Here is a 14,032-nt window from a genome sequence, read left to right as displayed (position 1 = left end):
ATTATTAGACAGGGGAATATTTTCCCCCCTCTCACATTTCCGTCTAATTTCCTAGATTCCCCGCATCGAAAAGGCATCTGTGTGTGTGTGGGTGTGTGAGTGAGTTTAGCTGACGCAATTCTAGGTTCTCCCAAGAAAGCTGGGAATGATGCTCCAAGTGTCTGTTTTGTGTTCTTGGCATCAACTCGTGAAAGATTTGTTGCTGTTTATATGATTTCCTCATCTTATCCTGCTTTCCAGACAGTCTTGTCATTTTCATACCTGGAATATACTTAGTTTGCTCTCAGTGTTTACATCAATTTAAATTACAACTCCCACTTACCTTCCTTACACACATGATGGTACTTTCTGTGTCACCTTCTCTGCTCTGGCGTTAACAGCAGATAATTAGATTGTCCTGGTGCCTGCGTGGATGCACTGTGGCATGTAATCTCTACCAAAATAACTTGCCTTGCCAGCATGTTTCTCCTCTAATTCCCTTAAGTGTGTTCCTCCTCTGGCCTGTGTGTACCTGCCTGTGTGTCCCACATCTGTCTGTAAATGTGTTTGTGTCCGTCCAGAGCTGTGTCTCTATCATTCTGTCTGCCCACTCCCCTCACTATTCTTCAAAGTCAGCCATTTCCTGATGTCGTCAGTGGTGCAGAGCACTGCGAAGCGTCACCACAGTGACTGCATCTTGACTGACAGCTGAGTCGCAGGCTATCTGATAACTTCAACCTTCAATTAAATGCTATCTGTGCCTCCGCTTTTTCTCCCGAGCACATGCACGCACACACACATTGATAGGCAGCTGACTGACAGCTCAGCATGTCATTTCCGTTGACCTTGAGGCATCTGATAGGATGTGTGACATGTCTTTTAAGTGTGGCTCTGTCTCCACATTATCCCCCTGTGTGAAACCGTTAAATGCCCAGCTGGGTTGCGGGCAGGTCACGGGGTGGAAAGAAATGCAAGTGTCTGAAAACACATGCACATGCACTCACGGACACCACCTTTGTTGTGCTGACTCTCTGAAATGAGACCCCCGCTTAGACGTAAGCTGTTGAGCAACTGGTGAACAGGGCTGTCTGAAGTCCTTTTGCCACCTTTAGAGGTCTGCCACAACAGAATGACTGCTTGCACAGATAAGTTTGTAAAAGCAGCAGGTTTGTTACATGTGTGGTCTCTTTTTGGGATGATAGTGTTACTCTTGTATGTTATCATGGTCATGTAATGGAATCCCTTAAATCCACCCTTTGTCATCAAAAGGGGGATCATCAAAGTGGCAGATGTCTTATCCCCTGTTCATAGTTTTCATCGTGTTGTCATGTGTTTATATGAACACCCACCTGGAGGGCAAAACAAGGCTCACCAGTTATTTCTTTAAGTATATCTTAGGGTGGCAACCCAGATTGCACGGTGTGGCAAAATAGTTATGTTGGGATTTTTGTGGACAATATTGTGTATATTATTATCAGTGAAACCATCTAGATAAGAGAAGTTGTTTCTGTTTTTGGACAATAGTTCAGTGTTTTCCTGCTTGTGATACCATTTCACCTGGTCTACACACTGGGCTGTCATGGGACCTTCATTGTCTGAACTGGTCCTGATTGGTCAATTCTTTATTATAGTTGTAGCTAATGCACACAGAGAACACAAGCTGTCACCGCCCCAAATTCACATTTTTTATTTAATTACATTGCAGCTTTTTACAATCATATAATTGCATAGGCCAATGTCGTCATTACCTTTAATTTTGCAGCTATTTAAAGGAAAACAAAGCAGGAAAGAAAGAAAAATCTGTGTGAACTGTGAATTTATTTTCATTGTGAATTAGAAAAGCACCAGCAGGCCAGTTGACACCCTATCATGAGCCCTATTTGGCCTACAGGCTGTAAGTTGAGTATTCTTGCACATGTAGTCTACATTTTTTGGCTCTTAGTTCATGTTTTGAAACCAAACGTTCCAAACTAAACTTCTAGGCTTCTTTTTTCAAAGACTGGAGATTGTCGTAGTCCTTAACTTTGACCTGTCTTTTACACATTAAATGTACTTTCCCTGAGGTAGAAAATAAAGTAAAAGGAGCTAATTAAACAGGAAATAAAACACCCATTAAATAATATGAATGGATTAGCTATATAAATGATAATTTTCTTCTACTGAACAGCGTGAAGATTCAAGATGACTGAAAAATAGGCTCATGCAGTTTAAGCTGACTCAATGTCCTGAACCTTTTCTGTTTCACTGCAGTAAAATTGCCCGGTAAAGGCAGCCGGTCCCCTGCAAAGGGAAAGTCATTAAGCTTGTTCCCATGAGGGTGTCATCACTTATCATGCCAGCTCCTGATATCCTTCTGACCCCCTTAAGTCATTACAGCCTCCAGAAATGTACTGTCCAACACCTCAGCTTATCCCAGCCATACAGTGGCGGCGTGGAGGATTCTGATATCTGGAGTTAGCCAGCCGTGCATGATGATGATAATTTGATGAATGGATGGTTTTCTAGTTAGCTATTTGATAAAGCGCGTTATTACAATTATTTAAACAGAGGGCTTTATTTGTTGTTGTCAGTTAACATGACAAAGGGAAACGGGAAAAGCTGTTAAACGTCTCTTAATAACTGCGCTAATGCCCGTGATGGCTGCATATTGTACACAGCCATTTGAATGGAAAGAATTAATAATGTTTAGTGGGTTTCTGTCTCCCTCTGTTCTGTGCTGTTTAAGATTTGAGACATTTCTATGTATGTGTGTGCATGGGGATGGTAGATCTTGCTGATGAACAGAAATGGTCTTTCTCCAATAATTTGAGTTTGTTATGAAATGTTTTGGTCCTTAAGACAATATTCTGAATTATCCAAGTCAGTCAGCCGTCATATGATCTAATGAGAGACACGAGTGAGAGAACAGATTTTTAGTGTTATGCTTTTTCAGAGGAGGGCTTACATTAGTACAGGACTTAGAAAAACAGCTGAAAATTACAGGTCATTCATGAATTCAGTTTCTATCAGGGAAAACTATAATCAGCCTGACCAATCTGATTAAGGTATTTCCCTTCCCCTGATCTATTTGTGGTTACGGTAGCACAACATTGCATGCATTCTTCTCTAATTTTGTACCATTTTGTCACAGGGCAGGACAGTCCTCTGTCTTACAATGGCTAAATAATGTACAGATGAACAGACTGAATGTGATTTTACATTCAGTCAAGTTGTATTTTTTACTGCTCACTTTTCTAAAAGTCCACAAACTTTTCCTCTATGCATCCTTTACTCACATCCTCTAAAGTTCCAGTCCCCATCAGTCTTCACGCTTCCCATCGCTCATCTGGTCTTTCCCTCTCTTTGTGTTTACCCCCTGCCTGCAACCCCAAAATAAACCCAAAGGGAATTTTCAAAGAAGCTATGGATTAGGTGCTAAATGCTGGATATGCTGAACAGAGAGCTTTGAAGTGTATTGGGCTTTGAGGTGAAAATGTCACCACTGGAGTCTAAGTCTAGTTGAAAGTTCTCTGTTGCCCCAGTGCTACCTCTTCTGTCCCTCCAGCAGACCAGCACTCAGACTACTGCAAAATATATCATACGGTTCAATGGTAGAAGTACTTTGGAGTGCTGTGTGGGGGGATGAAGGCCACAAAGTGAACGCAAATAAGATGGATTAATTGAATATTGGATTTCCACCAAAATCTAAAAGACTGATGAAAAGACAAGCGGCCTTGATTTGTACTATAGCCCTGCGCACAATGCAAAGGTGACAAATGTGCAGATGCAGAAAGGCAGAATTCTGTGTACTACAACAAAAAGAGCTGCTCATTTGTATCATTAGTTATGACTGAAGCATGTGATTGTAGATAAGAGGTAGTTTTGGCTGTTCAACTCTGTATCCCCTGTGAACTCCAACTTGATGTGAAATAAGTTGGAAGGCATGTGAGGTATGAGGAAAAAGGGAGTTTTGTGTGATAAATGGTTGGCCAATACTTTGGTATGAGTCGTTTCACAATGAGTCTTTGTAACACAAGGGGAGGTTCTGAATCAAGTGAGGAGTGAAAAGATGGCGAGAGATGACTGCGCTCGGCGTAACCAGAGATTCCACCTAGCTTTAATACATTGCACTGGATGAACTGTTCCTCATTTCCATAAACCCGGCGAGGCTGGCTAATAAGTGATTGGTATTCTCCTCCTGCCCCGGGCCCTGCTCTTCGATAAGCCCCGCGCGCACACAGCCAGAGCCCTCAGCATGATCTCATTTCCTGTCTCCCCACTGCCTCAAACAAATACCAACAAAGGCACAATTGTTCTGTGTCTCTGTGCATTGTCGCTGAAACTGCTGCTGTTCACACAAAAACAAACCACAAACGCACGTGCACACACAAACCGTGCGATATTTAGCTCGGCGTGCCTTGGGTGTCTACAGGAGTTCACTCCATACATTGTGGTTTCATAGACACACAGTGTCGCCGATATGCACACAACATAACCCGCCTGTGGAGTAGTGATAACTGGGGCTAAACAAAGGCCCTTTAATGTCAGAGTAAGCCCTTGTCCTGAAGGGGGCTTTGTGTAAATGTGCGAGTGTGTGTCTGTCTTTCTGTGTTTGCGCAGTTTGTTTGTATACATATTGTACGTGTTTCTGTGTGTTTGTTTGAAAAACTTGGAGAAACTGAGATAAAATGAGACTGAAACAGAGCGGGGGGAGCATCTGTCCACCAAAGGTCCCAGAGACTCTAATCTTTTAATGCTTTACATGAAAGCGAGGCAATGATACAAAGGGAAATGGAAACTACAAGGAGTTTCATGTCAGCAGAAGTCATAGTTTTTTGCATAAATTTTGTTCACTAAATGGATGGCAACAGGAGGGCAATACCCATATTACATATTACCATTTAGTATGCCAAAGACATGCCAATACGTGGTGCGTTAACTGCAGTCTCAAACTAGGATGTCCTTCTACATCTAGCCGTATTTTACAGTTCGCAAGCCATCGTGTTTTTCTAGCTACTCCCACCCAAAATCCTTGTATGATGCTGTTACATTCCAGTAAGTGGCGGTAGGTGACTCAAAGGTCAAGGTGTAATCTTATGTCAGAGTAGTTTACATACCACATGGAACAGTATGCACATTGTAAGGGCTTCTGTCGTGCATAGTAAAAATACAGAAAAGAAATGGAAAAGAATGTCACATGAAAAGCACCCTCTGTGGAAAAGTTCTGTGGACATTAGTGCACAGAGGGAAAATGAAAAAAAAAAAGTCTTAACAGTAAGAAAATGTGTAACATAAAAATGCTGAACAATGGACAAGTACAGGTTGTTTGACAAGTAGAATTTTCACACCATCTGCACATTTAATTTTCCTGACAACTACTTCTACTTTTACTCCATGAATTTTATATTTTATCACAAATATCTGTACTCTGTTCATAATAAGCCTGTTAGTTTAGTTTTTTTTTTATTTTTTTTTTTTAATTTTTTATTTATAAAGAGCATTTACAAATGGCTATGCCACAATCTGTTACATTCTTTCTCATACATATATATATATATAAATATATATATACATATATTTATACCATAACATTTACATATGAGCAGTCACAGATCATCTGAGTATTTCTCGATGTAGCTCTTTCAGATGTTTTTTTTTTTATACCTTTAGGTAAATATTGGTTAGAACAATTTTCAACAAGAACATTGGAAGCTTTTACAATGGAAGGTTTTTCAAAGACAAAATTCCTGTGTAGCAGTATAATGAAATAAAAATGGTTCAGGTTAAAGGTCATAGGCAAAAGAGAGAAAAAATAAAAATGTCTAGATCAATAAGACACTGTTTCCTGATCCTTTTCCAAAAATTCAAAAGAAGTCTGGTCTTATAGGTTTGACATACTCAGTCCATTTACTCCAGATTTTGTAAAATTTCTCTTTCTGGACTCTAAGGGAATACGACAGCTGTTCCATCATGTAAATTTCCTGGATAATATCGATCCATTCATCTATAGCGGGTATGTTAGTTTAGTTTTAATGCATTTGAAGGGAATTATTTATTACTACTTCCATCCATTTCCATCATTCCTTAACAAATTGAACAGTAAAACAAAATAGATCATTTCAAATTCTCCAAATGTTCTAATTTGTTGAGGTATTTTGTTAAGAGGTGATGAGGGCGCAAAATGTCCTTTTTAAAAGTATTAGGGACGTGGCCCCAGTGTAAATGACACCTGTGTACTTGATGAACTGCATGTAAATGGGCCTGTTTTTTCTTCTTTTGTTCAGTCCAGAATGAAGTATCGCACTTTGTCAGTGTAGTCATAAGGACCTCAGGCAGTGGCTGGGAAATTGTCACTATTGATTACAATTTTCATGGACACCTTTTGTAATTCTATTTATAATTAATTGCTAAAACGCTTGTTGCCTCGAGGGTGTAATCCCAAAAAGCTTGTGGTGGTTCCCAGACATCACCTCTTTAAAGACCTTAGTCTGGAGAGCCAGCAGCAGTAAAGATAAAAGATGGAACCTGGCCTTTTTTAGTAGGTGCGGAGGAGGCTCCACGGTTAAGCGAAAAGAGGTGAGCAGAGGACAGTGTTTTTTGGCATGGGGGGAGTGGTGGCACTGTATCCATCCTACTCCTCTGGCTGTTCGGAATGGAGTTCCTGGCAGGCTCATTGGCCCTGCACCCTTCTGATAACTCACCCGCTTGGCTCACCATTGTCTCTGCATTCCAGTGGCTTAAAATGGAGGTCGCCTTCTTGAACAGCATATCGACATCCACAAGAAGAATGTCAAAGCATGAGTAGAAGCACTGAGAGAGAGTGCTCCCCAACAGTTAAAACACTGAGTCTTATTATGTCACAGAGATAATCGAGTCTACAGTTTTATTTACTGGCGAATCAACTCTGTTGCAATTTTCTGAAGTGACGTGTGTTTACAGTAACTGCTTGGTCAGACATGATACATACTCTGGTGCGCGTCTCCTCTCACCGTGGATGTGTTTGTGCATTCCCACCCCATCATTAAAAACCATCTGACACCGGCAGCCCCCAGCTCACACCCACAAGCCCCTCTCCTCGGGATGCTTGGCCATAAAACCTGATCCACACACACACTCAGTCTGGCACAGTATAACCGCCTGCTGTCTGCTCTAACCTTGTGTCCCCAAGTGTCCTCTCAGATAGCGTTAGGTAGTAAGTTCATCTAAATCTAGATTGTGGTTGACTGTTCTTGCTCATAATACCTGCCTCTCAACTGGAAAAACAAGGCGACCGCGGCTTTTTCCCCTCTGATCTTTTATTATCCCTCTAATCTTTTCCCTCATCTGTCAGACCACGATGCATTTGTCATCAACACATTCATAATCTCTCTGTAAAAAGGAGAAGGGTAACAAAGTGAGAAAAGGGTTGAGGATAATATATTAATTGTGGTTTGACTCATTTTAAGAAGTAGTGTGCGCCTCCGATTGTGAATCAGATAGGGATTTTCCTTTCGTGTTTTTGACATGTAGCGCTTGCTTAGTAATTAATTGATAGCATCTGATATGCTCATGTTGGGTAAATCTGATGGGGCACAGACTCCTCCGACAGTTTGTGTAGCTCTTGTAGCCTCTTGGATTGATGGGAATTATTATTTTCCTCAGTGTCCTCTCCACCCACAAACCTTTAACATACGGTGCCAGGGTTACCTCATTATTTTTATTATTTCGTTCATTTAATTTCATTCATTCATTTTCATTTGTTTGTTTATTTCGAGCATTTACAGAATATACATGCAAATTCAAAATTCCAAAATCATTCATCTACACTCGAAAAGGAGTGGGACAAAGAAAAACTTATTTAATCTCACCCCCATTCTCATCATCAAATAACTTAACATACTTTGACTTTGACTTCAAGCCAGAACAATGAACAAAATAAATCTATACCAAATTAGAATAAACTCATTCGACAGTATTTACATTATATAACCAAAATGTGTGTTATTATTATTATTATATATTTTTTGCCTGGTAAAATTTATAAAACATCTCTCATTACATTAAATGTGCAAACATTTGACATTCATCAGTTGCAAAAGTGAAAGCATGTTATAATTGGGGCACATACATTAAATTGTTGGTAAATTTACCTGGTTTTTGTGTCCACCTTATTAAATCAACATGCATATCCCCAGTTGTGTGAGAATAAAAGTTACCCACAGAGCAAATAAACAAAAAAACACACTTTCACACACACATCTTTATTTTGTTATGAACTTATTTTCACTGTGTAGCTGCTAAACAGTAGAGCAGAGCAAGGAAATATCACAGCCTCAGCCAGTTACACATTCACATACACACAGCCAGAGTTTTAGTGCGTCAGTCAGTTAATATTTTGTGTGTGTTGCCATCTATGATTTCATGTTTGGACTAAACTCCACGTCATTTTAACATTTCCAGTATTTTCACTGTTTTTAGTACTTACTAGGTGTATGAGAGGGAAAATTAAGAACTTCCTATTAGGTCTGTCCTTATGATGTTGTGAATTCCAGCAAAGCTGAAATCCCCACATAGCTGCAGCTATTAACACGTGTATTTTGTCAGACAATGTTGCAGTTATTTAACAATAACAAAAAAAAAACCCAACAATTTTTATCACCATTGCTTGGCAACTTGGCTGCTGGTGTAGTCGCATATATGCTGCAATTGAATGACTATTTCACACTTGTTCAGGTGTTTGACAAGATAAACAGAAAAATACACCTGAGCATGGCTTTATAGTATTTCAGCTGGATAGAAAATACTACTGGGTTTGCTCAGTTGATTCTGTTCATTAAATAGTCAGACTGATCTGAAGTTAGGATTATTTCCCCAACCCAAGTGTAGACTATTTGCATTTGGAACACAGGCTGTTAATTAAATGTGACTATTTAATTCGTCCATTAAAAGAAATTCTCTCCAGACACTGAACAGCATGAAAAAAATAATCTATATCTTGGATATAAATATGTAAACCTTTTAAACTAGGTGTACCCATGTGCATTTTGTGTCACCAACAGCGTTTTTCCCTGCGGTAGACTTAGATGCAGCACCTAAACTGGAGAAACAGAAACATACTGAGACTTCTTTTTCACTCAAGAGAATAACAAAGCAACATCAGCCTGAAGAGAGCTTTTAAAACTGGCATTTCTCTATTAAACGTCGACTTCATCAGTGAGCTTATTTATTTTGCATTTCTTTGACTTACTCACGAAATATTGTAATAAGTCCAAAATTATTCAAGCAACCACAAACCTAAGAAACATACTAAGATTTTTCCAAATGTGCTTCTGCAGTCGGCAGCAGGGTAGGCTATATCACAGCCTAGAAATTGTCACGGTAGCTCGAGCTAGATAGGTTATGGGTCAGAGTGTGTTTGTTTGTGGTGTGTTGTACCACAGCGCCATCTCAGAGCCCAGAGCTCGGGGTTCACCCTCATCTGCAGCGGGTACTGTGATGCAGACAGACAGCTCTCTCCTGTGTTCCTTGAGGCTGGATGTGTAAGAGTGTGTGTATGTGGGTTCACGAGTCAAAACCAGCTTGTGTGTGTATATTGTTGGTGGCTGACCTCCTAGGACAGGTGCCCTCTCATCCTCGGGTCGGCACACGCTCTCACAAACAGCCCCCCTGCACCGGTTCTTTTGATTAGAGTTAACCAAACAGACAGAAAAACACACATGAAACCTGTGCAGCCACAAAGCTCTGATCATCCGGAGGGACTCCAGCATCTCTCCAGCCACAGGGTGTGTCTTTATTCTACAACAAACACAGGAAAGCCAAGTGACAGGCACGAGGAAAACAACAGCCTCAAGTTTGTGACCGTCCTCAGTACTGTCTGTTGATATTGTTTAGGGAAATACACCAACATCACGTTAAATTTGCACTCCTTCCATAATTAAATGTGACTACTCAGATGGTCTTTTGGATTTTGTAGAGGCATCGGTGCATTGGAGTGCATAAGCAGATGTGACTGTTTTTAGAATTTAATGCCGAATTGTCACCGCTCACAACTGCTCAAGAGATGAACAGTTGTGTTCTTGATTGTCAGTGAAAGCTTTTCATTTCGCCAGCGAGTATTTGATTATTTGGAGAGTCTATCTGCTCCCTGGTGCAAATTGCCACATGGCAGCTATTTGGCGATTTACACTTAGAAGACGCAAGACAGAGAAACAAGAAATGTGTTATATTACGTGTAATGCAAGTCATTATTACTACAAGAATGTGGTGGGTGAATGGATCAACCCCCAGAAATTCACCAGGAATGGCGAGGTTTAATTCCCCAGTGAGGTTCTAAATTTTCCATTCCATTTGTTTTATTGTTGGGTGTGTCTTTTTGATGATTTTTGGATATTATTTGCAGTGTTTGGATAGGTTAAGGCAACATAAGGATATGGTTAGTTTTAGGGCAAAAAAAGGAAAAATGTGAAAAAAACAAAACTGGTTTACCCTTTACAGTCTAAAGAGCAATTTTTGGTTATACATAAACATTAAAAAATAACTGTCTGCAGCCAATATATAGACTGTCAAGGAAAAATTCTTCCTAAGCCACTACTGTTTTGAGAGTGTTTTGTTTGTATTTCAAATATCAACATTTAAAATCAAAACAAGGAAAAACAAACAAAAAACACATTCAAAAAGGAGCAGGATGAAGTTTAATTTATATGCTCCTGCGTTAGAATGCTGATCAACATACAACTCAATTCCCTGACTTTTTTGGTCCACAGAAGTAGAATGCCTACAACATATCACTGGAGAGGAGATAAAGAGCCACATGTTGCTCAGGAGCATTCATATGTAGATCATGTTAAAATGGACCCTTTCACCATGGTATTTAAGTTTTTAGAAAGGCTTTCTGTCTGAAGACTTTGCACTCGAGTGCTAGTGTTATGTAAAACTAGGCCTATACAACATCTGGGTGCAAATAGCATCGTTGGCTATGGACACATGCAAATAACACCAGCCTTGATTATTTCAGATCTGTAAATTTCACACGGACAAAAGTACTCCACCTCAGTTGAATTTCTCTTGAGTCCTTGAGCAGTGACTGCTCATTTTAAACATGCCTGCTTTTTCTTTAATATTATTATTATTTTTTTTTTACCTCTTTATGTCACTGTGCTCCCCCCTCTTCCCAGCTCTCCTCCTTTCCTTCTGTTTTTATTTTGGCTGAAAATTGTGTTGGATTATTTCAACACATTTTCCCTTTATCCCGTTGGAAGCCAGTTTCAAGTGGAGAGGATTACTTCGGTAAATACGTTTCCTTTCGGTACAAAGCTGCAAAGCCACTCACCAGTGAAAGGAAGCCTTGATAAGAAAATTGTGTCAAGCTCACTACCTCACCTCTCAACCCGCCTCCCCCGCAACACCTTCCCCACTCCATTTCCTACATTATTTCCTTCCCACTATTCCCACTCAGTGTAATTCCCTCTAGTTTAATTCTCATTTACGCAGGAAAGATTATTTTAACATCTCGTGAAAGCAATGAAGCAAAAAAAGACGACTCTCCAGTGTGGTCAGTGGTTCTCAGTTAAGCCCAGCAAATAATATCTGACAGCCAAGTATGTTAAATAAATAAACAAGTAAAACAAATTACAATTATCTGAACATGTTCCAGTCTCTCCTCTTCACTGATTTTAAAGTTAGTGCTGTTCTGACAGCATTATTTCAACACATGGAGGGAAGAAATAGTGACTCATGTGGCGTTGTGGCAGATTACTTGTGTGAAATGAGATATAGTGAACAGATATAAAGTGACAGATGTCTTGTGATTCGGTGTGGAGTGTGTGTATGTGCAGTCGTGGCAGCAGCGACTCTCTCCAGCAAAAGTGATGTCATGCTCTGTCGGACCTCACGGAAAATGGAAACTGTCTGTGTCTGTGTGTGGAAACACAATGTTGCCATGTATTCAAAAGCAGCCATGAATTTAGTACAGGACATCCAATCCTTGTTATCTGGTCATTTGTTCCAGTGTGATCTTATTTCACCTGTTGGCTGATATGTCCTGGATGTACTGGAATACTGGCTTTAATATCCCATACTGTGTGTGTGTGTGTGTGTGTGTGTGTGTGTGTGTGTTTCATATACCTCCATACACTTGAAATATCTGAAGAAAGCAGCTGTAATACTTCAGTAGACGGCAATAATGTTTTCTGCTGGAAGTGCTACAGAGTTCATAGCAGCACATTAATGGTGTGTTCTCTGCTTATTAACAGTTGGGACTTTATCACACAACAATTAATTACCCACAACTTCATGACATTAAAAACGTAACAATCCACCTCTGCAAGGACATGATCGCACTACAGTCAAAAGGAAGCAGTGTTAAAGTTGTTACTGTGCTGCAGTTTGCAAAAAAAAAAAAAACACATTCTGCAAGGCAAATTTATTTGTATAGCACAATTCATACACAGGGCAATTCACAGTGCTGTACAGAAATGGAAAAGAGACCAGTTAAAAACACAATTAAAACATAATCAATAAAACAGAAATAATCATCAAATAAAGTAAAGAAAAGGGAAGAGTGCAGATAGAACCCTTTCAGTTGTTCTATGCACAGTTGAACAGAGCCGTTTTGAGCCTGGACTTAAATATTGTCAAAGTAGAGGTCTGTCTCACGTCATCAGGAAGACTGTTCCGGAGTTTAGCTGCATGGAACTCAAACGCAGCTTCACCGTGTTTAGTCCTGACTCTGGGCACCAGCAGAAGGCCTGTCCTTGAGGTTCTCAGGGTCTGAGATGGTTCATATGGGACCAACATGTCAGAGATGTACTGTGGTGCTAGATGATGCTTTGGGGCAATTGCTTCACTCATACTGATTCTTTAATTTTTTTTTTTTTTTTGCGATCATGCAAACCTTATATTATCATGATTATGCACACAAGTGTAAAAAAATGTCTTGTTTGATGCCAAAGTCAGTACCTAAGGGGAGAATCTCATCAGTGTCATTGCGTACACACTTGGCTTTTATTAGTGATAGGCTATTGTAGTAAAAAACAATTTGAGGGTTTAGTCTGTCAAACTGGTTCTGTGCTCTGTTAAAGCTCTGTTATGTCCAGAACAAACAAAAATAGCATCATAACATTTTTGCCCGTCCCACCTAGCACCAGTGACTACTATAATAATATAGACTATTTATTACATGGCTTTGGTGAATACTCTATTCTGAAAAGTCAAAAGGGCATTTTTTTGTCTCTTCTTTCTGTTCTAATTAAAGACTTTGGAGATCACTTGTAAATCAGTCAAGTCATTTTCCCAGTACTTGATGCCAAAGTAATGATTTCTTGTGCAAAAATCTGTAATAAAATTGATAACGTACAGTGAACTGGTCATTATAAGGAATTAAATCCCTGGAGGATGTTCAGGAACTCGTCCCGCATCACCCTGTTGGGATTTATTTCGCTCTAATAACCTGCTTGCTGTACGTTATCCCTTATATTCAGTTCTATAAGGAAATGTTAAATGTCTTCCTCAGTCTTTATTAACCTTTATTCTCACCTTTCTCTCTGTCTCTTTATGCGCAGTATAACTTTGTCGGGAGAATTCTTGGCCCTCGGGGACTCACAGCCAAACAGTTGGAAGCAGAAACAGGATGCAAAATCATGGTGCGAGGCAAGAGTTCCATGAGGGACAAAAAGAAGGTAAGCTAATCCCTGCTATGTTGTGGCCCTGTGAGTGTTATGTCCTTAATCTATTGGCAAACACGCCACTCTAAAAATAAACTGTTACTGTTAAGTAATCATCATTTTTTAAAAACCAAACCAGCATGTTTAGCTTCCCCTTTCATCCAGTTGTTTGTCCACAAAAATTGACCTTGTATCTTGGGATATTACACAAAAATGTGAAACCTGCAGAGACTGCTGTCACAAAAAAACATCCCAGTAGCCCTGTAGAAACATGAGGCAGACATGCGCTCAGTTGATGCCCAGTGGCTACATTCTGACATCCGATATGGCTGTTTGCAAAACGCTGTGCAGTGGAAAGTACAGAAGTCAGTAGTAAAGCAGACACCCATGGCCGGGGGCACTCTCTATTTCTGGAGCTGAAGTTCAAGACAAAA

General features: G+C 39.9%; 1 protein-coding gene across 5 annotated transcripts in view; it reads left to right on the top strand.

Moving 5' to 3' along the window:
• LOC115413725 (protein quaking-A) overlaps positions 1–14,032 on the top strand; it is a 95,735-nt gene that overhangs the window by 33,860 nt on the left and 47,843 nt on the right. For all 5 annotated transcript variants that reach the window (XM_030126770.1, XM_030126767.1, XM_030126768.1 and 2 more), the window contains exon 3: positions 13,497–13,613. In XM_030126770.1, coding sequence (XP_029982630.1) covers positions 13,497–13,613 — 117 coding nt within the window. The remainder of the gene's footprint in view (positions 1–13,496; positions 13,614–14,032) is intronic.

The sequence above is a fragment of the Sphaeramia orbicularis genome, chromosome 22 (assembly GCF_902148855.1).
Source record: "Sphaeramia orbicularis chromosome 22, fSphaOr1.1, whole genome shotgun sequence".
NCBI lineage: Eukaryota > Metazoa > Chordata > Actinopteri > Kurtiformes > Apogonidae > Sphaeramia > Sphaeramia orbicularis.
The sequence above is the reverse complement of the archived record's forward strand: the minus strand, read 5'-3'. Positions and strand labels throughout refer to the sequence as shown.